The following is a 21,787-nucleotide window of genomic DNA, read 5'->3' on the forward strand; positions in this document are numbered from 1 at the left end:
AGAGAGAGAGAGAGAGAGAGAGAGAGAGAGAGAGAGAAAGTATCTGGAGCCAGCTGCGAGGAATAAGGATGTAATTACATGATACGCAGGGGCGGCTCGTGGGGCTAAAAAGTGGGCGTACACAATAATATTAATAATTAAGCTATCGCATGCTGAAGATAGTCAAGGGCATAGTAAATGAGACGGTGTATAATTTTAGGATCTTTGGGTTGGTGAGTGAGGGCCTCGTGCTTTAATTTTTATTCTTTTTACTTGTCGCTTTGATTTCTAGTACTAAATTTGTTTGTTAGCCAAAAATCAATTTCGTTCATCCTGTATTGGAACTGAGCACTCTAATATGTAATAACTTTCACTACTCCACTACAAAACCTTTCAAAGGCACAACTCATAGGACGATCACGTTCACCTCTCTCAGTTCACTGTTACAGAGTCACTCAAAACAGTGGCAAGACAAACAATGAACCAATCACAATTCATTTGAGCACTCCGCTGGATTGCTCCGGGACTCACATAATTACATAATATTGGCAAAAATAGCGTAGGGTCTGTCGTGTTTATTTTTAGACTGCCTACTGTGGGCTATGTTTCGGCAGGAGCACATTTGAGATGTGCCGGCTTATAAATTATATTAATGTACCACCAAACTCACAACGAGTGGCGTCATCGTTTGGGTTATCCCCAAGAGCGGTTTATAGGTCAGGTCACACTGTTGAATATACGTTTCTGTTTAGCTGAAGCGGGTGGACGTTGGCATGGCATGGTAAAAGTTTTACGACGCTATAGACAGAGATATGACAGTTATGGCGCCAGTGAGTACCTTTGTTTTGATATAATATTTGGCTAGTGTTTGTTTCTGGTTTCTTTAATTATTCTAGGTGTTTTACGTAATAGAACATTAAAACATTTTGGGCGGCACTGCACGACCGTGTTCTATGGACGAACCGCGCCTGATGATACGGTCCCATGATCACTGACGTCAATGATGACATGCACTTTGCCGAAAAACATAATAAGCACAGATGATTTGAGATGATAATATTATGTTTACAACACTTCTGTGGGGACGCATACACTGTACCGAGCATAAAATGTCTTAGTATTGGAAGGGGTGGGGGAGGTAACTGTATAGACCTAATGTAGTATTTTAATGGTATAGTGTATTGTATGCTTTCCTCTGTGTGCATGTGTGTTTGTGCGTGTGTGTGTGTGTGCGCGCGCGAGCGAGCGTGTGTGTTAGTGTGAAGTAGAGAAAGAGAGAGAGAGAGAGAGAGAGAGAGAGAGAGAGAGAGAGAGAGAGTGCAAAAAAAAGGGGGGGGACGACATGTCCTCTCTCTGGAAACGTCCAGTAAGGACCAAGTGGAATGAACAAACGGCATATACAGGCCTACGTTAGCGGAGCGCGGTGCTTCAACTCACACATGGACTAGCACACGAGAATGTAAGAACCAGCGCAAAAGCTACTATTTTGGCTTAATTTTAATACTTTATTAATACGACTGATTCGACTTGCGACCTTGAAAAACAAACACATTTGAATATGGAGGTCTCAATCAAATTCAGTCAAATTCGGCTAAATTTTGCCACAATGCAAAAGAAATGACATAATGTGGTAGCTTTTGCCCCACTCATGGTTTCAAAGAAAACCTAGCTGACATCGATTCAATCAAATGAATTCGAAAGGCAGTGTGCACTGGCCATTATGCCTAGATATATGTATGTATATTATATAGCTGTCCCCGCGATTTTATGCACCCCGAATAATTGAGCAAAATTTGATAATTGTTTGCATAATTTCTTATTATTTTCCTTTCATTCTTTGTTTAAAATTAAATCATTCGCATAATTTCACATTGATGGGCTCAGTTTGCATAATTTCAGAATTTTTCTGCATAAAACGACGGGGACAGATATAAATATCTAATTGATTTCAAAAGAACAGGAACGGAATGGAATGACTTTCGCTTTCGCACTGTATATGTTGTTTGAGGAAAAGCAGATATGCCTGAAGAGTGCCGGTTTAGTTGCCGGTCTACCGCGATACGGCGGTCTTCAATGACAATAACAATCTTTATGCATATCGCAGGGAGAAATTTGTCTTGATCGTTTACAATGGCAGTTGATGTTACAAAGCTTAGGTGCACTCATGTACACGCACAGGAAGACAGGACATTAGCAATTATACAGAAGCATCGCGTTTACTGTCGCCTGTCGCAACTGTGGTCTTTTAGTCTATCGTTGGATATCAGCCTAAGAGGACGGGGGGGGGGGGGGGGGGGGGGGGGGGGTTCTGTATAATCTGGTGGTTGTGATGTGCAATTAAGTGGTCTCGACGTTAATTTAAGAAAGAATCCTCAAATATCGGTATGTCTGCTGGTGTGTACACTCCCATAAAACATGACTTCATAACTTTTATATAAAATATATGGACATGTAGGCGACTTCCTTGTTCTGTCAATCCGTTTGTGGAGATTTTCAAATTCCAACCTTAATAGGTTCTGATGCTGTCATTCACATATCATAGGTTATTTCCTTCTAATCAATTGCCAAATGCCTGTTTGTAGTTTGGCGAACTTGTAAAAAAATTATAGGAAAATAAGTCTTATTCCCACTATGTCAAAAGTACAACATTCAAGAAAGTTTCCTTTCAAAATGTTAAACAACGTTCAATTTATTTAATTTTAGACTCATTTTCATTGGAAAATGGTCCTCATACTCAGGTCCGATGTTTTTCAAGGGGAAAACTGCATAAGACTGATAAAGTTAAAAGCAAGTAACTGTAGAAATGATACAAGATATTATAATATCAGTATCAATTATTCAATATCAATATGGCAGGGATACGTTTGGGGTTCTTGAATTACACCTACATGCATATATGCTTTGCATTACGTCCACTTTGTACCTTTTCTGAGCCATACACTAAGTTTGTGTGTGTGTGTGAGTGTGTGTCATCTATGCAGTAATGTAATAGGCCAGCAGATGACAGACGGGCAGGCTGTTGTCTATCATTGTACCAACTCAAATATCTTGTATAGTTGCTTGCTTTTGATATATCATAAATATTTTATAAATACATAAGTAATCGTTTGTTTTTGTTCAGATGTGGCTCCATATTGAAGCTGGTGGATTCCTGTCATCTGGTCTAGGGAGGAAATCGTGTTGTTAACGTCAGTTCGGGCATTTAAACAATGGACCAAGTCAAGAACCATCAACTATTTTAAAGTACAGGCACCTTAGTCGCCTGTCAAGTCACTGGAAATCTCATTTCTGGTCACTAAAATTGCATCAAAGTGAGAGCACTGTGAGCATCGACATTCCTGTGTGCTTCGAATTCACGTTTAGTATGTTGTCTTTTTCAGATCTGCCACTTCGCTACCCCAGAATTGCAAAGTTCTGTCTGCTCATTACCTAGTTTTAAGAAATAAGACATAAAAAATATAAATTTCACATGTCAAGCTTTTTTAAATGTTGTTCTTTAAATATCTTGATACGACTCCGAATAATCTTACAATTTTGATAGATGAGACAGAACATTCGGTTTCTGACCTCAGGGTCTTAGCAACAAAAATGTCAGAACTTTGTAGAGGTAGCAACTTGAAGAAGAGACCCACAACCCCCACCAGAGAAACTCAAGTTGAAGTGTTGTTGACAGTAAGTCACATGGTCTCCAGCTGGACTGCAGTCCAGGCAACCCTAGCTTGAATCTCAAACAGTATATATTTTAATTCAGGTTGCTTGAAGAGTTCCCAAGGCTCTCTTCCCATTGACTTAGTCCTACCAGTACTGATGGAGGACAATGAATCTTGAGGTCCAGCCTATTCAGATAATCATACTGTGCCAAAAAGGTGTTAAACTCACACACAGAGCTACAAGTTGAAAAACTTTTACAGGCTGACAAAATCAAATGAAAAACACATGAAATGAAAAACTAAACAGGAAACGCTTTATTTCAATTCCACATTTTAACAAATTCGTTCGTTGCAACAGGTTTTAGAATTAAACCATAAGATGTAAGATCAACAAAAAGTAAAGCTGTTTTCAGACATAATATTGTCTAAACTTATATGAGATTCCTCTCTTACAAATGTTTATCTTTACCAAACCTGTTGAGAATTCTTTGGACAGAAGCCTTTTAAGTGAGGCAAGCAATAAAACAATGATCTTCAGTTTCTGGTAAAGCTAACATAACTAACATTTAAAGCATTGCTTTTATAAACAACAAAATGTAAAAATAAAGGAAAAGTACCCCAATATATTTGTGGGCAATTATGGAAACTTGAAGCGACACACAAAACGAAAAATGTAAACAAAAGCTAAATATCTACTAATAAAAACTTCTAGTACAAGACACATTGAGTTTGAGCATAATTAATGAGAAAGGGCAACTTCTGCTGCCTTCTTCCTAAGTAATAATCTTTAAAAGATTTTTTGTTTCAATTGGCCTTTTTTTTAAGCTTTACGCAAAATATCCAGACACATAAATTAAACTTTGGTGACCATAACCAATTGTATTTGTTCCAATCAGACAAAGTACTAAAAAATATATACACAGAGTGACCATTTCATAACTAAGTCTTGGTACTATCTACATTTCCATGATCGGTAGTAAAGACTACCACAAATTGAACACAAAGAAAGACAGCTTGAAATTTTTACCACAAAAAGACTTTCTACAACAGCAAAAATAGAGTAACAAATGAACCAGCCCACAACATCCTATGTTGACCAAACATGCTCGAAGCTCTCATTACAGTTATGGAATGTGTGTGTGTGTGCATAGTGAGAGATCTTGAATAAATACATATACCTTAAGAGAAAGCAGTTCACAAAAATGTACCCAACATTTTTATCTTTTTCTGAATTAAAAAACCCCCCACCTAAACAATCCTAGGGGGCTGAGATTCAAAGAGTTTAAAATTACCCCAACACACATTTAATGCTGAGAAAAATGGAGGTCAGTTTTGTTAGTCGATTTGGTCTTGTTTGAGATTAAGAGCCTACTGTGCATAAAGCAAATCACAGTACAACCATGGCACTGGGTCTAAGAACAAGGAACCGGATTCAGGGGAACATCATCAAGTTCTCATATGTGGTCAGCTCAGGATGTCGGGCTAGAAGACGAGAACTTTACACACCCAAGATGAAGTGATCTCTTTCCACAGAAGCAGCAAAGAGTTCATCAGTTTCCTCAGCCTGGCGAAAATAGATCAAAAGAGAAAATGTTATTCAAGGTAATGATATCATTGAAGTGCGGGTCTTTAAAATATCCATATATATAAAGCAAGAGCTGTTGTTGTTATCGATCCAGATAAAGCAAGAGCAGAGTAAAGGTATTCTTGTACTACTCCCCCACTGAAAAATTGCAGTTAGAGGAAGAAAAAAATGGACTGCCAGCAGTACCTTCCATCTAGTAAAAGAAGGAAAACAAAACGACAAGAAGAAGTCCATGGAATTACAAAAGAATAGTTCATGGTAAAATGATGCTGCATACACAGCACTGTTGATGTCGTGAATTATAACTGGTCGTGAATAAACAAGAATATGGCCTAATCTCAGCAAAGATATTACATTTAGAAAAAACACTACTGCCATAAATCTAGAATGCACTGAAACTTGAGCCCCATATTAAACATTTGAAAGCTTGAAGTAAGTGATATGAATGAATACTCTTCACCCTTAAGGCTAAAGGAATCATCAATACATAGCAGATGATAGACCAGCTCTGCTATCCTACAATCTAGCATTCGATCCTCAATATTTATCCTTTCCGGAAAATTTTCACATCTGCCTTATACTCAATCAATTGTATTATAATTAAATATCAACACATAGATCTAGTTATTACCTATTGATCAACATAAAATAAATAATTTTTCCATCTTAACCATCTTGTTACAAGTATTCATTGGAACTTGGAGCATGCATCAGAACACCACTGAGTTACAATCAGAACACTGAGTAAGTATCTAGCTTAACATTAGTATTATTTATCCCTCTAGTGCCCACAGTGCCATATCTGGCACATGTCAAATGACCAGCTTCAGGGGAAGCACTAATTAATTTTTGTTATGTTCGGTAATTTCATGAGGTAGGTAACTGGAAAATCATCCCCTGAGTGCCCTTGGGGGATTTTTTTGTGCAATAATTTCCCCTTTCAACTTCCTGTTTTTTACCACTTGTGCTTGAAATAGACAACCGCACCCACTCTTCTTCAGTCTATCACCATCAACCGTCAGGTACATAATTTTGTCAATTTTTCCTAATATATGTTTTGAAACAATGTAGATTTAGATATTATCACCATCAAATTCCATGTTCAACATTAAAATTTTGATTTATGGGGTTGTTTTTAGGTATGGTCTAAATACGGCACACTGGGCAGCCCTGGACGTTTTTGTGTGCCAGATGTGGAACATTGGGCATTTGAGTCCTGATTTTTATCACATAGTCCTGTTTCAATGTAAAATGTCAAAAAGTTCATGTTGACTGGAAAAATAAAAAAAGCAGATTGACTTCATTTCAGTGTAAATACATACAGTAAACAGTCTTTAGACTGTATGTAAGGGTTCATAAAGTTATTTTTCTCTATACAAGAGTATTTGTACAAACTATGAAACACTCACTACCGGTACTTAATTTGTTTCTTAAAACGATTGCATTTTGTCAGCAATGAGACTCATGATGACAGCACAAGCAATGATCGTGTATAGAAACTCCGTCCATGGATCCATGATCTAAAGTCCAATTTCAAAAAGATTGTTCCGTCTAAGCATCAGTTTGTTCATGAAATTATGGTATCTTTCAAAGGTCCGCGTAGTCTGAAACAATACATTCGGAAATAACCCCACAAATGGGGTTTCAAGTTGTGGGCTTGTTGCGGAAGTGAAGGCACTCTGCACGACTTTGATGTGTATCAAGGTTCAAATGGAGCTCATACTCGTAGATCTGAATTAGGCATGGGAGGTGATGTTGTCAAGGACATGGTGAAGAACTTGGAATATGGAAAGAATTACAAAATTTTTGCCGACAACCTCTTTTTGAGCGTAAACTTGGTGAAACAGTTGAAGGAGAAAGGACTGCTATATGTGGGAATTGTCCGTGAAAACCGCTTGAAAGGTTGCAAGTTGAAGGCTGAGTCTAGTGGATGCTGACTCCAATACATGTATCGTCGTCGTTCGATAGTACGACAACAAGAAAGTGGACGTCATTTCGTCTTATGTTGGACCAGAATCTGTTGAGAATGTTACCAGGTGGGACAAAAAACTGAAGGAAAAAACTGCAGTAAATTGCCCTGCTGTAATTCGCACGTACAACAAACACATGGGAGGGGTAGATTTATTTGATTGTCTCACCGCTCTCTACAAAGCAAACGTCAAGACTCGAAATTGGTACATTTATTTGTTCTACGACACAATCAACATGGTGGTAGTCACCAGTTGGCTGAGATATCGTCGTCACTGATGCTTCAGCAGCCCCCAGTCAAGCTATGTGACTTCCATCAGTCGATTGCCGACAGTCAGGTTACCGTCGAAAGGTTGCCTGGACGACCTGCAGCTGGGAGTCCTCAGTTTCTCTCACGCTCTAGCACTCAAGTGAGGCCCCCAACTGTCGACACACGGCTTGATCGCGTGGATCATCTTCCTCTCCATGCCGACCGGCAACGATGCAAACGCCTTAATATGACTCAAAGACCTACATCTTGTGTAGGAAGTGTATGGTTCATCTCTGTCTGAACAAGGAGCGAAACTGTTTTGAAGAATTCCACCCAAGAAAAACATGATACATTTGTTCAACGCTACCCAGTGTGACATATCTGGCACATAATACCCAAATGCCTAATGTGCCATTTTAGGCACGGTCTGTAACTTTTTTAATACAAGTTTTAGATGAAAGAAACTTTCAAATTTGGTTATTGTACTTCCTTTTGAACATGTTCTGTGAAAATGAAATTTTTCTGTCAATGATTTCTATACCTGGGCACCAGAGGGTTATATTTCCGTTCATTTATATTATTATGCATGGGAAAGTAAGACTGCGTGTGTGGGCATGTTCGTGTGAGTATGTGTCTATGAGTGAGTGAGTGCGTGTGTGTGTGTGTGTGTGTGTATGTGTCTACGTAGCAGAACACCAAACCAATGTGCCAGGAACTGAACAATAAAGATGTATCCTATCTTATCTTATAACCAAGCTCATTTGAAGAAGAAAGTAAGAATGAATGTCTTTCTCACTCTCACTGCCAACAATATTCAGTATAATCCAAACACATTATCCAAATTGTCCACCAAATAGCCTCTTCTGTATCTCTTCAGTTCTATTTCTATTTAGTGCATAGTACCAGTAAGTATTGCACAACACGTTTAATCTGACAGCATATAAGTTTCAAAGGCATCAAATTTTCCATGACTGAAAACAATCTTTTCCAAGAAGTTCAAAGAAATGTCAAGGAGCTTTTTTTCATCCTATTTTTTTTCATGTATGAATGAGCATGACAAATTCAAAACTTCTATTTTTGTATTTAAAATATCTAAAAACAAAAAAAAAAGCAATCCTGTAGTATACAGTAGTATAATTGAAAATCTAGACTGACCTCATCACACTGCTTCGGGACATCAAATACAGTGGCGTTTTTAATGCCTGGTGTGAGGTCCACAAATTGTGTGTCCTGTATGAAGCTGACTGTGAAAAAAACAAAACAATACATTTTATTATTCAGTATATTATAGTATTACAAACAACAGGTTTTGTTTCACCGATATATTGATTGTAGTTTCTTCTTGAAATTTTCCTTTTTAAAAAGTTGCCCCAAAAATGTGCACCAGGCAATCTATTCTGTGGTCTTTATCTGAGAAAATTAGGCACTTGGTCTTAACACCATGTGAAAAAAAAATCTGATGAAAAATGAAAACGAAAAAAAAATCCTTCAGCTGAGTCTGAACAGGTTTACATACTTTGGCATGAAAAGCAAACACCTTACTACCAAACTAACCAGCCCTTTCTGTCTTAAAGTTTTCGTGAAGCTTAGGCGATTTCAGCATAAACTAATATTGCTTTTAAACAAAAGTCACCTTTCATTTGGTCAAACTCAAACTAAGTACAGATAATGGCATTTCTTTCAGCTAGGTCCATATCACTTAGTGTCCCATTATTTCATACTCCACATAATTCTTAAGTAAAAAAAACATGTATTGTTATTTTTTCTCCCAAGCAGCAGCCATCGGTATTGAGAGTGACAAAATATTATCCCATCTCTTTCCATCATACTTATAGTGGGCTTGTATCTAGAAAAGAGAAGTTGATCAGCATGTTTATCAGGATCACTTTTAAAAATATATAATTTTTCAAAACCTCTAATGAAGAAATACTAAGAAATTTAAATAAATGTCCAAAATAAAGCGTTAAGTATTCCCATATACTTACTCCTTCTCAGTTTGCCGGAGAGCTGTTCCAGGACCGGTACACAAAGGTCATTGTCAAGATCAGCGACAGTGACAAATGCGTAGATGGGACCCTTCGCAACATCAAAGCTACGAACCTTGAAGCCACCCTTCAGGCCCAAATAGTATGATCCATGTTCTTTAGCATCCTCTGTGGAGTTGAAATGTGTTGAAATCAGAGATTAATTAAAGATTTGCATGTGTTTATACATGTGATCACATATGTGATCAGAACTAGGCATAGAGGTAATAACAAAAGACAAGGAAAGAATGGAGGAAAGATGGCAGAGATGGATACATTTAAGTTAGTAAAACAAACTTTGCATAAAATGAACTCTGAAAAAAAAAAAGATAATCTACTAGCACACACATAGAAAACATGCACATAGTGAACCACACATACAATGAAAAGACTTTTCATGCCCCAAATGTTTTCTCATCACACATATATTTTTTTTGGTATTTTAAGCATGTACATAGTACATAGCAAAATTCATACAAAACAAAATTATTTCTGCATCTCGTCAATTATGCCATGTACATGCTAGACTGTATTCTCAAACATAATAACTTTCTTAGCATCCCCAGATCATATTTGAAGGAGGGAAACAGTATGGTTGATCCTTATAATAAAACCAAACATTCACTGTCATTATCTCAAGCGAAGAGTACTACATCATATGCATGTAATCTGCACATAGTTGGCATTCAAGAGTGCTATTAAGAGAGGCGGCATCTTCAGGTGGTGAACAGCTTGTCTATTCACAACCCTACCACCCACTTCACTTGCCAGAGAGATCATTATATATTTTTTATATAGAAGAAGGTTTTACGGTGCTCGCAACTGCATAAGGTCATATGAGCGCCAAGGGGTAGGTGTCAACAGAGAAGCCTTTACAGGGAATCAGACTTACTCTGCTCACCTCTCTAGCTTCAACAGCACAATGTCTGCTTCGACTATTAAGGCACCCCGGAAATAGCGGGTCACAAGAGAGTGACAAACATACAAAAGGAGTAGAAGAAAATGACAATAGTAAGGATTAGGAAAGAAAAAGCAGCAGTTCCCTGTTTTAGATCAGGCACAGTTATGAGCGTGACATGATGAGTCAGCCCATTTACAATTCTACTATGCTTGAACGAGAAATGTCCCCCCTTTGGGAATGGCCTAAAGACACTACAGTCAGTGGCACTGCCCCGGGGGAGAGATCATTATAATAATGTTGAAACAGAGATAAAACAATATAATGAATAAATAATAGGAAAGGACAGACAAAAAGTCTACAGGCCATTAGCACAGCCTACATCTATCATTTACAAGTAGACCCAGCAATAAAGACACTCATCACATCCTTGAGTGCTGCCTTCTCCTCTCTATGAGCATCAGGGGATACAGGCCAGGGCACAAAGAGGAGAGCCAACTAAGAAACAGAGGCGATACTTGTCACAAACTGCTCAAAACTGTCTAACTCATCATAGTCCGAAGTCCCAAGTGTGATGCAAGACCAACATTCTTTCCAACCAATATAAAACAGAAATAGAAAAAGATAAAAGATTCTAGAGCTGCTTTCAAAATTTGAAAGAATTCCCTGTGATAACTTATTAGAGCACAATGTTGCAAGGATATTTACATAAAGAGCATAAACCATTCTCCATTCACTGAAGCTCCAATCTTCTTTTCAGCTACCAAATACCATTTGATTGTCCATACACTTTTCTAATTAAGGAATTGTTATCATGGGTCTGCTGTATCTTAGGACTCCTTATCAATGAATATGAACAACAGATCCTCATCACTACAAATAATAGAAGTGACTAGCTTTTCAGTAAGAGTTTGGGATTTTTTTTTTCTTAATGTAGTCCTTTCTGCAGATCTGCCGGGAAAGTCCAAATACAGTCTTCATCAGCTACAGCAGACCCACAGCACTATGAGCACGGATACTTCTTCATCTAAATTCTATTTCAAATAAGATGCCATGTTTACTTACTGGGAATACAGGCCTTGTGGAATTCACGCTCCAACTTTTTAGTCCAGCACTTGTTCTTCTTTTCATCCACAAAGTACATGCGACGTTCCTTTAAACAGAAACAAAAGGGGAAAAAACGGTGGCGGTGGGGAGGGAGAGAAGTGAGTGGAGTATTACATTTTAGACATATCAGACTTATGCATCTGACCATCATTAAACCATTACAGTGGAGTCCACTTATAACGAGTCCGGAAAAAACGAGAAGTCTGTTATAAAGGCGCTATTCTAAAACCCCGTTTTTTTCTCCTCTTTACCTTTGTAAACAAAATACTGCTATAGCGTTATCAGACACACTTGTGAGTCGGTTATAGCGGAATATTGCTGCTGCTGTGCACATGGCATAGGCCAATTATACATAATGCAAGACCTCGCCAGTTGAGAAACTTGTTGCTGATCTTGCGAAACAAAGAATATGAGAGCCCATGTGCGTCAACAATGAAGGCCGGAGCAACTGAGTAGGGAGGGTGTGGCAAGCACAGACAAGCAGAACGCATCGCGTGATAGGCCAGTTTAGATTATCAAGGCCTGCCATGCCTCTCACTTCTCCGATGCGGGGATGGAGAGGTCACAGCAATGTGATGGATGGAGGGAATGTGTGACGTGCGCAAGCAGACAGAATGCACCACAGGGTGGGGTAGGGTGGGGGGGAAACACAGCGGGCGAGTTAGCCCAGAGCCCTTTCTTTCTGATCGCCAGCACCGAGCTGTCAGTCTACATCGCTAGATCTAGCGCTAGAGAAACAAACCTGATTCGATTTATGATCAAGTAAGACCTAGAGGTCACGCTGAAACAAAATCTTCACCAGGGGAGATAGCAAAAGGAAAAACAGAACACCAAACCCATAGATTAGGCCTACTTTACAGTTTCCCTTGAATTTATTACTGGATCCCTTATAGCGAGAATCCTGCTATAACAGACATTTTGCTTCGGTCCCCTCCCTCTCGTTATAACAGGATTCCACTGTACTTGTTACATACCATTCTGTGTCACTAGTTAAGGGACCATACAAGAATTTAAGATTCTTGTAAAAAAAATACACACAAAAAAAAATTCTTTGCAACGTGGCAACTACCTAAATGTAGTTTGGCTTAAATTTTTTCTCAGTCAACAGATTAAGTGTTTCATTTTGGTGGGTTTTAACTTCAATCTGTGCTTTGATATTACACATAGCCTAGAGTGAACTTTTGGTTAGTGTAAATAAAAAAAGGAATAAGAAGATGTGGACACCTATATGAAGTGTATGACATACAGCAAGGGTTCTGTATTATCTGCCAACACAAATTTCAACTACCCTTTTCTTAATTGGTATCTCTTTCTACTTTTCAACTTTATTTTCCCATAACTTCGTTTGGAGTTGATGGCTTGAAAATCTCAAGCACAGAAGATTCCAGAGAGAAGCTGCACTAAAAAAGGTAAGCAAAATTTAAATCCAGAGGAGAGCTTTACACAAGTTCTTGAGGGCCCCCTCAAAAATCAACCACAGTTTATGTATGTTGTTCCAATTACATCATAATGTTTGTGGTACATGCTAAACAACATATCATGGAATGTAAGATAGAATACAACTTCAGATGTCAGCATCATGCCAACCAAAGAGATTAAACAGTGTTTATAAAGATTAAACATAATGAATACAGTCTTCCAAAAAAGCAATACTGGGAAGACACACACTTGATGCTGACAAGTGAAATAGAACAATCTTTAAAATATTTTCTCACCTTATCGTTATCATCTTCTTCATATCTGGTCACAATCTGGAACTTGTTCTCATAATCTCCATTGATGTAGCTCAAGAAAACTGCAGATCTACGGTTGGTGTAGTCATAGGCAACATAAGCATGTTCCTGAAAACACATTGATTTTTTCAGAGTCAGCGAAGTCTCAATTTCAAATATGCACCAATAAATTGATCAATGAGAAAATGGTTATAATCTTTGTCAGACACATGAAGTTCATAAGCAATCACTGGGCTAACATCAGGTTTCTGACAGCTTGTTTTGAGTGCTGAATATCTGTAAACCAATGAACGTCAAAGTTTGGACAAATCAATATTGATGACATTACACTAAATCTTACTTTCTGTTATATTTTTACTGTTTCTATAATCTATTTTTCACTTTTCAAAACAAAACGTAAACCATTTTTCCAGATGCTCAAAATTAAAATATGGAGGGCTTGAAAGTTCGCATCTAAATAAACTGAGCACACTCATCAGTAGTAGTAGTATAAGGTTTTACGGCGCTCGCAACTGCTAAGGTCATATGAGCGCGCGAAACACAAGTTGTTCACCTCTACGAAAGTTCACTTCACGACTGGTAACTAATTTACTTTAAAATGCTAAAAAGTTAAAATATTCAAATTCGGTGTAAATACATTTGTGATCTAAAACAACTTTTAAATAAAAATTTTAAATAATATCAGATTCACTTTACAACTCGCCATAAAGGCCAATGGCCTTTATAAAATTTAAAATTCTGCTGGGAACAACGACGGAGAAAATATCCTGTAATTTCTTGCATTTATAATATTTCCTTCGGATCTCTCCAAAGTCTAGACATTCTGTTAAAATGTGTCTAATGGTAAAATCTGTGTCGCATCCGACACAGAACGGCTTCTCCTCTCCCTGTAGGAGGTATTTGTGAGTCAGGGCCGTGTGTCCGATGCGCAATCGAGTAAAAATGACTTCGTCTCTTCTGGAGAGATCCGAAGGATTTCGCTGTTCTAGTCTGGGTTTAATTTCATATAATTTATTATTTTTCTGGTTTTCCCAGTGGCTCTCCCACAGACTGGACACTCATCAAACAAAAAGATTATTCAATAAGAGAAAAATGTCATCAGCCTCCAAAGAAAAAAGGATATCTCACTGGACCACATTCACAACAACAGCATAAACTGTACACAGAAACTGTTCAAATCTACAAATATGTAAAATGTCTTTGTTATGATCACATCAAATCCCTATTTTCAAAGTATTTTTGTAGGGGATTATTATAATTCTCTCAACTCATCATTCAAGCCAAAGGGGGTTCATGAATTCTCCCGTGCCCCCCCTTGATTAAAAATGCTAAATAAAATGTCAACTGTCGAAAACATAGAACACTAAACCCCCCCCCCGTTTCTGTCAGTATAGTTATGTCTAAATAAACCAGTAGCAGTCAAATGACTGAGAATTAATGCAACGGAAGCTGGCCAGTATGCTTAACAGAGAGAAAGAGATAGTATACTAAAACTGCAACACTGGAGCAGCGTGAAAGAAGAATTTGCAACGGAGGAAATTAATTACAACTGAATAGTCTGACTAAAGAATGAGCTTTGAAATGTTCCAGATATGTTTTATCTCAGCCCTCATTGATTTTCATCCCCTTTTAATAATTGATGTCCAACATAAAATAATATATATATATATATATATCCTGCTGGAAGTCCTATTACTACCTCCCTATGAAGAGCAGGAGTAAGTATAACGTCGTGCTTCAAATTAAGAAAAAATACATTCACATATGACGCATTGCTCTGAGAAGTGAAGGAGGATTAACCAGTTTTGAAACCCTGCTACTGTCATGACTTAAATCATTCCATTATCAAGCTTTCTGCAGGTAGGGTTGGGACGCCAAGGGGGGTTGAGTTTCACTATTTGTCCAAGTCAAAGCCTTATATATCGCTATTTACTATTGGAAGGATTTTAGGACAAAAGATCAAAAGTTTAATGGACACAAAATTCACAAATGATATGAATTCTCGTGTGACGGAAATAACAACATTTATCATATTAGACCAGAAATCTGATAAATCATGCATAAAAAGCTTGAATATTACCAATAAAAATTCCCACAACGTCAGTCGAAGTGACATTTCATACTTTCCTGATCCTATCACCTTCCATGGAAAATTCCTACTACCATACAACTCACTCAACTGACTAGAGGGACCTGCAGTTTTATTTAAAGTCTACACATGTATTTGTTCATGGGGCACGGAAAAAAGCAGCATGCTGTTACATTCACACTTCAATCATTCAACCAAATGTCCATTTCATCTGTGAATGGAAATGGCTTTTGAGAACTGGCACCTATTTCAAACAACAAAGACAAAAGATTACACTTTTGCCTAAATTACAAACAAACCGCGACACTACGCACAGCCCAACCAAATATCTTCCCAGGGAAAGAAAACCACCTAAATTAACCACTCAGCACAGCTATGCAGAGAGGGAAATCGCAAACAAGTCTCACCACAACTGCTCCTTTCTTAAAGAACTTGGCGTATCCTGCACTAGAACCCTCATAGCCTTCCCATTGGTCAGGAGTACAGCAGGCCCAGGCACATGCCGCAAAACAGGCCACCAAGGCCAAGGTTAGCATAGAATTCATGATCACTGCAAACAAGCAAAAATGTGAGGATCAACTTTACAAATACTTTGGCATGCTTGAGTCAACATTTAATAAACAGAGAACAAATTACATGTGTGTTTTGAAAGTAGAGCTCTTCAACCTGCTGTGCGACTGACTTTTTTATATGTCGTGACTGTTTTTCCTACTTCATAAGGACCCTTGCCTTCAGGCAGCCACATTTCGATTTCCAAGGTACTCTTTTTTGTCTTTTTTATGCAGACAAGAGTATTTTCAGTTACTAAAAGGTATTTTGCTCGGGTGGCGACGAAGCCTACTCTTATCATTTTAGGACTACCAAGGACTTTTTTACGAGCGCAACTTACACACGGGGCCTCACAGATTTTTCGCTCTTATCTGAGAAGACTAAAAGTTCGATCTCACTTACCCCAAGATCAGTCAGTGGTACGGTTAAAAGACAGCAGTAAGAAGGAGCTCGGAGTAGACGTAGGAAGAGCCAAGAGCTTATGGAGAGAGGAACTCAAAAGAGGCCGGGGGTTGTGGAAGAAAGTGGAGATAAAAGCAGATGACAGAACACAACTAGAGAACAGAAAAGAAGGTGAAAGGAAAAATTTTAAGATAATGTTGTTTTTTTGTCAGATATCAATTCTGGGACCTTGTGAAAGATCATGAGATGAATACCGTGCCTCTTGGCCACGAGAGCCCTAACATGGGCCTCAAGATTAGGTCATTATAACAATAAATTTACATTGACACAAGTCAAGAAGAATACAAGAGGTCTGTCAGTAGACTAATTGGTGGCTCTTTTTAAGCCACTCACCAGATTTTCAAGGAGAATTTAAAAGTAAAACTTTACTTTTTAAAATCGACAAAGCCAGTCCATAAATTTTTTTCTATCGTAATACCACGACCATGCAAGAATGTCATTATAATAATTATAAGGTAGGCCCCTCACAATCCTTACTTTATTTCAAAGCCTTAACCCAATAATCTTTAATAACCCTATATAATCCTTGATTCAGGTTGCAAGGAATACGGTTAGGGCTGACCCTAATTTTACCCCTAACCCATATACTTAATTACCTGAACCAAGCAAATGTAAATCACAGTAGAGGTATACAGAGAAAAACTTACTCAATTGTTTAGACCTAAAGGCATGGAAACAAAATATGAAAGACACTGATAACACTAAACAAAACAAAATACAATCTAGACAATCTGCATTCCTAATTACTTAAAAGCATTCAGCTCTGTTATTGTGTGTCTTTTTCACCAATCGTATTATGCAGAACTCAGGTCTATGATCCTCTAGCCCAGAATGATACACTGATGAATAGAATAATTCACCTTGTCCGCACTTAGCACAGTTGCTGAACGTGTACTTCGTGTGCAAAAATGGAGATTCACCTGGAAGCCATGTCAAATATAATCTCTAAAATTTTGCAATAAATTAAAGGAGTGTATGTCATCAGTAGTACAGCGGTAAGCATCCCCACCTGTCACACAGGAGACCGGGGTTCAATATCCATTCCCCAAAGAGGAGGGTCGTATTTTACTCGATATAGAGACTGAAATATAGTGAAAGGAAATAAAAAAGATGGAAAAGAGTGGATCAGAAAGATGGACAGAAAGAAAGAGAAATTATTTCATACATTAATTTACTACCCAGTCAAAAAAGGAGGAAAACGTTTTTATATAGTGCTGTCCACTTAATAGCAGCCCAGACAGAGCGACAACCGCCTTAACAGTTACTTTAGCTTGTGCAACGAAATTTTTCCTATATTATATAAATAACTCCCTTTAACAGCACAACATTTTCCTCAAATGCCAACACAATTTGTTGTTATAAATTGTCTGACAAAAATTCCTTTTGGCAATTCAAAAACAGTGTAAACAGAGACTGGCCGATAATTTCAGTCACAGGAGGTCACAAGACTTTCCGAAAAGTTCCGAGCAAGCATAATGTCTAAAAATTTCCATACCCAGTTCACACCCTCTTACCAAGAGCCACCTTCCTTCAGGAGTCCCCAAGCCAGAGGAGGGGGGTCGGGGCGGAATCTCAGCTAAGTATTATACTAGGCTATGCCTAACAATTACAATACCACCGCCCGGCAGTCAGGCATCAGCTCACTTCAAAGGATAAGCTGTGGTCAAACCTCGGCACAGACGCTGCCAAGAATCTCACGCTCCGAGATAAATAAAGGCACCATCATCATATATTGTTGTTACAACTCATGCTAGTGTGTGTGTGGGTGTGAGAAAGAGAGAGAGAGAAAGAGAGTGTGTGTGTGTGACAACAGTGTGCGTGTGTGTGTGTGTGTGTGTGTGTGTGTGTGTGTGTGTGTGTGTGTGTGTGTGTGTGTGTGTGTGTGTGTGTGTGTGTGTGCATGCGTGCACCAGAGCCTGCATACATGCATGCATGTGAGACAGAGAGAGAAAGGTGGGTACAATTTCTTTTAAACAGTTTTCAACCAGAGGTTGTATTCTTCACATTTCAGAATACTTCTAGTGCAAAGATCTCTGTGAAACTTTCAGTATTTCTCAAAAAATCATTTTGACAGACTGCTATCCAAAGCGTACAGATCGGAATAACCAGTAAATTTCACAGAGTTCCCCATGTCATATGGATACGATAGTAAAACATGACATACGGATAAGGTTAACGTGCTCAACTTGTACACCGGACCTTCCAGGATTTTTCGCCCTTCCAAGAAGGTCAGGTGTAGATATCTAGGCCTAGATTTTACCTACCATAAAACAGGGATGCCACTCAACTTTTTTGAAAATAGTTGAAAATCCACGCGCCACGGTCTCGCCAACATATGAATATCAATTTGAAAACCAAGGGTGTACATAGAGAACTTAAGATTCTATCTCGATCTCAAGAAAGGAATAGCGTATCAGGATCCAAATACCGAAAATACCAGAAAAAAGCGGAAAAGTGGAATCCCTGATAAAAAGATCAGGGGTGAGGCTGAAAGACAGCAGTCAGGAGGAGCCAAGGAGTAGTAGTAGAAAGGCTGCAGAAAGAGTCCGGAGCCCAGGAGGTGGGGGGCAGAAAGTGGAGACGAAAGCAGACGACAGAACACAGAGAGCAAGAGAAAAGAAGGTGAAAGGAGAGCATTTTAGAGTTCTCGCAAACAGAATGGCAGAATGAACGATGACACCTAAATCACGCAAATAACCAAAGAATCTCAAGACGGAAAACGTTCGGAGAAAGAGATTTCTGGCTCAAGTTAGGGGGCCATACGTCCCCATAGGTTTGGCGCTAGGGGACCGTACGCCCCTAGAGTGTTTAGCGCTAGGGGACCGTACGTCCAACTTGCGCTAAGGATTGGTGTTAAGGGATCGTACGTAGATGTGCATGCATCTGGACTTTGCAACAATACTGGAGGAAAACGGCCAGTTTAATTTACGGAGTTCCTGACGTTAAAAGTTATTACTAGGAGAAGGTTTAAAAAGTCTGAATACGATTGTGGGGTATCCAGCGGCGGTGGGTGAACAAAAATTTGAAATTTGCTCACGTCTGCACCAACGTTGTTGTTAAGCGTCAATAAAAGAAAGCTGGCACTATTTCTCCGAACGTTCAGGAAAATAAAGCTGGGCACTACTTCTCCGAATGTTCGAGACAATAAAGCTGAGCACTATTTCTCAGACGTTCAGGAAAACAAAGCTAGGCACTATATCTCCAAACGTTTGGGAAAATAAAGCTGGGCACTATTTCTCCGAACACTCTGAAATCACATCCTTTCCCACAAATTTCGGAATATATACATAGATCTATAATTATGTACAGTATAAGGTTTTACGGCGCTCGCAACTGCTAAGGTCATATCTATAATTATATTATAGGCCTACCAAAGATTGTTCGTATACAATATATGGTTCAATTGGTCAAAAAAATGTCAGCAGTAAATATGTATATAAAGAAATGCTACAGTTCTAAACAGTTTTTCGCTACAGACATGACGTGTTGCCTATGAAGGGTGCTGCTCTTAAACTTAATGTGTTGTGTTCACTCGTGTGCTGTCTAGATCTAGATCTAGATCTATGGAGGGTTATTGATAACGACACATAAAACTAGCATCTGCGTTTGTCGCAGAAGCGACCAATCAACCGCGGCTCGATTTTTTGGCATTTTTTTGATCCCCGAATCAGGGAATAAATTTTTAAAGAGAAAAAAAAGAAACCGAACCTCTTTACTTTTGAAAAAAAGTTCACTTAGCTTTACTTCGTCTCTTTCTCACTTGTTGTCACCACGTTGATTTGTTGAATACGTTACAGGTACATACGATTTGTATTGCTGTTCCTCTTCAATTTTTCCCTCTTTGTGGTGTTTTATTTTGTTGGTGTGTTTTATTTATTTCTTGTTATTGTTCTGATGTGTTGTTTTTCTATTAATTTTTTTTTGTTGGGGAAAAAAAAGGGGCGGGGGGATGTTGTATAGTGTAACGTCATTCGATTTGATGTTCCTACCTTCATTAGATTCTAAATATATATACGTAATATATATATATATAATATATTATTTGCGAGATTTAGAGCGTTCCACCAAAACCGATTACATGTACTGACACTGGCAGGCCCCTTGTGTGTGATTCCATAATTTACATGTAATATCCTGGACTTTTTAAAAAATTACGCACATTTAGGGATAAAACAGCCAATCATCTTCGGACAGGTGGACACACGCACTCATTGGTTAATTTTTGTAGTTGTTTATGGGCTGTTCTAATTTTGATTTCATTCAATTCTGAAAACGTTCTTTTTCACGTTTTTACACTTATCTAAAAATCTCTAGACTAGCTCTTGAAAATTGAAATAGATATCTAGATTTAGACCCAAAAATTTGCTCCTTCCCAGACCTCGCAGAATGTCAAAATGAAAGTTGCAGCCGATGCCGCCGAACTATCGAAAATAGGCAAAAAATCACGAGACCAGAAGCCGGAAACCATCCTGAGAAATAAAGTAATAAAGATCGGTACTGTTCATTCGATAAAAGAAATCAAAGAGCAGGAGGGAGAGAAAGGAAGAGATAGAGAGAGAGAGTTGGCGAAGGGAATGTTCAGGCGAACGATGGGGTTGGGAGGGTGTGAACGGTTCCTTAACACCAAACCTCAGCGCAAGTTGGGCATACATGCGACTACACGCAGGGCGTAAACCGGACTACGATTGGCTGAACCTGTGACCCATGAATCCATTAAGCCTACGGTAGGCTACTCTTGGCGCTCTCGACGACACGTCACCCTCCCTGTCACTCTCTCTCTCTTTCCCAAGGTAGGGTAACAAACGAAAGAGTCCCCAATTTGCAACGTGTATTACTATACTAGATTCTTCTTCTTCTTCTCCTTCTATTTCTTCATTCTTCTTGTTCTCATCCTCCTCTAATTTCTCCTGCTCCTCCTCGCCCCCCTGCTTCTTCTTCTTCTCCTCCCTCCCTCCTTCTCGTCCTTCTTCTTTTCCTTCTTCTTCTTCATCTCCTCCTCCTTTTTCTTCTTCATTTCTTCTCCTCCATCTACACATCGGATCCTCCTCCTCAACTCTCCTTCTTCTTTCATAAGAGCACTCAACCTGCCTGTGAGAAGACGGTCAAAGGCGCGAGACCGAAACCAGGAATTCCCAGAGTACCCACAGGTTCAGCCAATCGTAGCCCATTTTACGCCTTGCAGGTAGTCGCATGTGTTGGGCGTACGGTCCCATTATAGCGCCAAACACTATGGGGGATTACGGTCCCGTAGCGCCAAGCCCGCTATTGGGATGTACAGTCCCATAACAATAGCCTAAGGAAGTGGCTATTCTCACCCGGGGTGAGAATAGATACGATCTACCTCTCACCCCGGGGGAGACTTGCCAGCGTAGGCTATTCTTACCCGGTGTGAAACAAGACCTGTTTTTCCTCATTTCGGAATACTTTCTATCGGTGTGGATGATCAAATTGATAAAAGCCAAGAAAAAATTACGTTTTATAGCACAAAAGTAA

General features: G+C 38.8%; 1 protein-coding gene across 2 annotated transcripts in view; it reads right to left on the reverse strand.

The window, feature by feature from the left end:
- Positions 1-3,921: 3,921 nt before the first annotated feature.
- The window catches only part of LOC101849130 (ependymin-related protein 1), a 20,238-nt gene continuing 2,372 nt past the window's right edge, over positions 3,922-21,787 (reverse strand). Inside the window, exons 1-7 of one of the 2 annotated variants that reach the window (XM_005098739.2) lie at positions 17,304-17,328; positions 15,691-15,833; positions 13,177-13,302; positions 11,420-11,507; positions 9,418-9,585; positions 8,588-8,676; positions 3,922-5,193 (exon numbers count right to left, since the gene is read on the reverse strand). In XM_005098739.2, the coding sequence (XP_005098796.1) occupies positions 5,128-5,193; positions 8,588-8,676; positions 9,418-9,585; positions 11,420-11,507; positions 13,177-13,302; positions 15,691-15,828 (675 nt within the window). In that variant the 5' untranslated portion in view covers positions 15,829-15,833; positions 17,304-17,328 and the 3' untranslated portion in view covers positions 3,922-5,127. Of the gene's footprint in view, positions 5,194-8,587; positions 8,677-9,417; positions 9,586-11,419; positions 11,508-13,176; positions 13,303-15,690; positions 15,834-17,303; positions 17,329-21,787 lie in introns of those variants that run through there. The other variant, XM_013082752.1, reaches the window with a different exon arrangement.

The sequence above is a fragment of the Aplysia californica genome, unplaced genomic scaffold (assembly GCF_000002075.1).
Source record: "Aplysia californica isolate F4 #8 unplaced genomic scaffold, AplCal3.0 scaffold00192, whole genome shotgun sequence".
In the NCBI taxonomy this organism is placed as follows: domain Eukaryota; kingdom Metazoa; phylum Mollusca; class Gastropoda; order Aplysiida; family Aplysiidae; genus Aplysia; species Aplysia californica.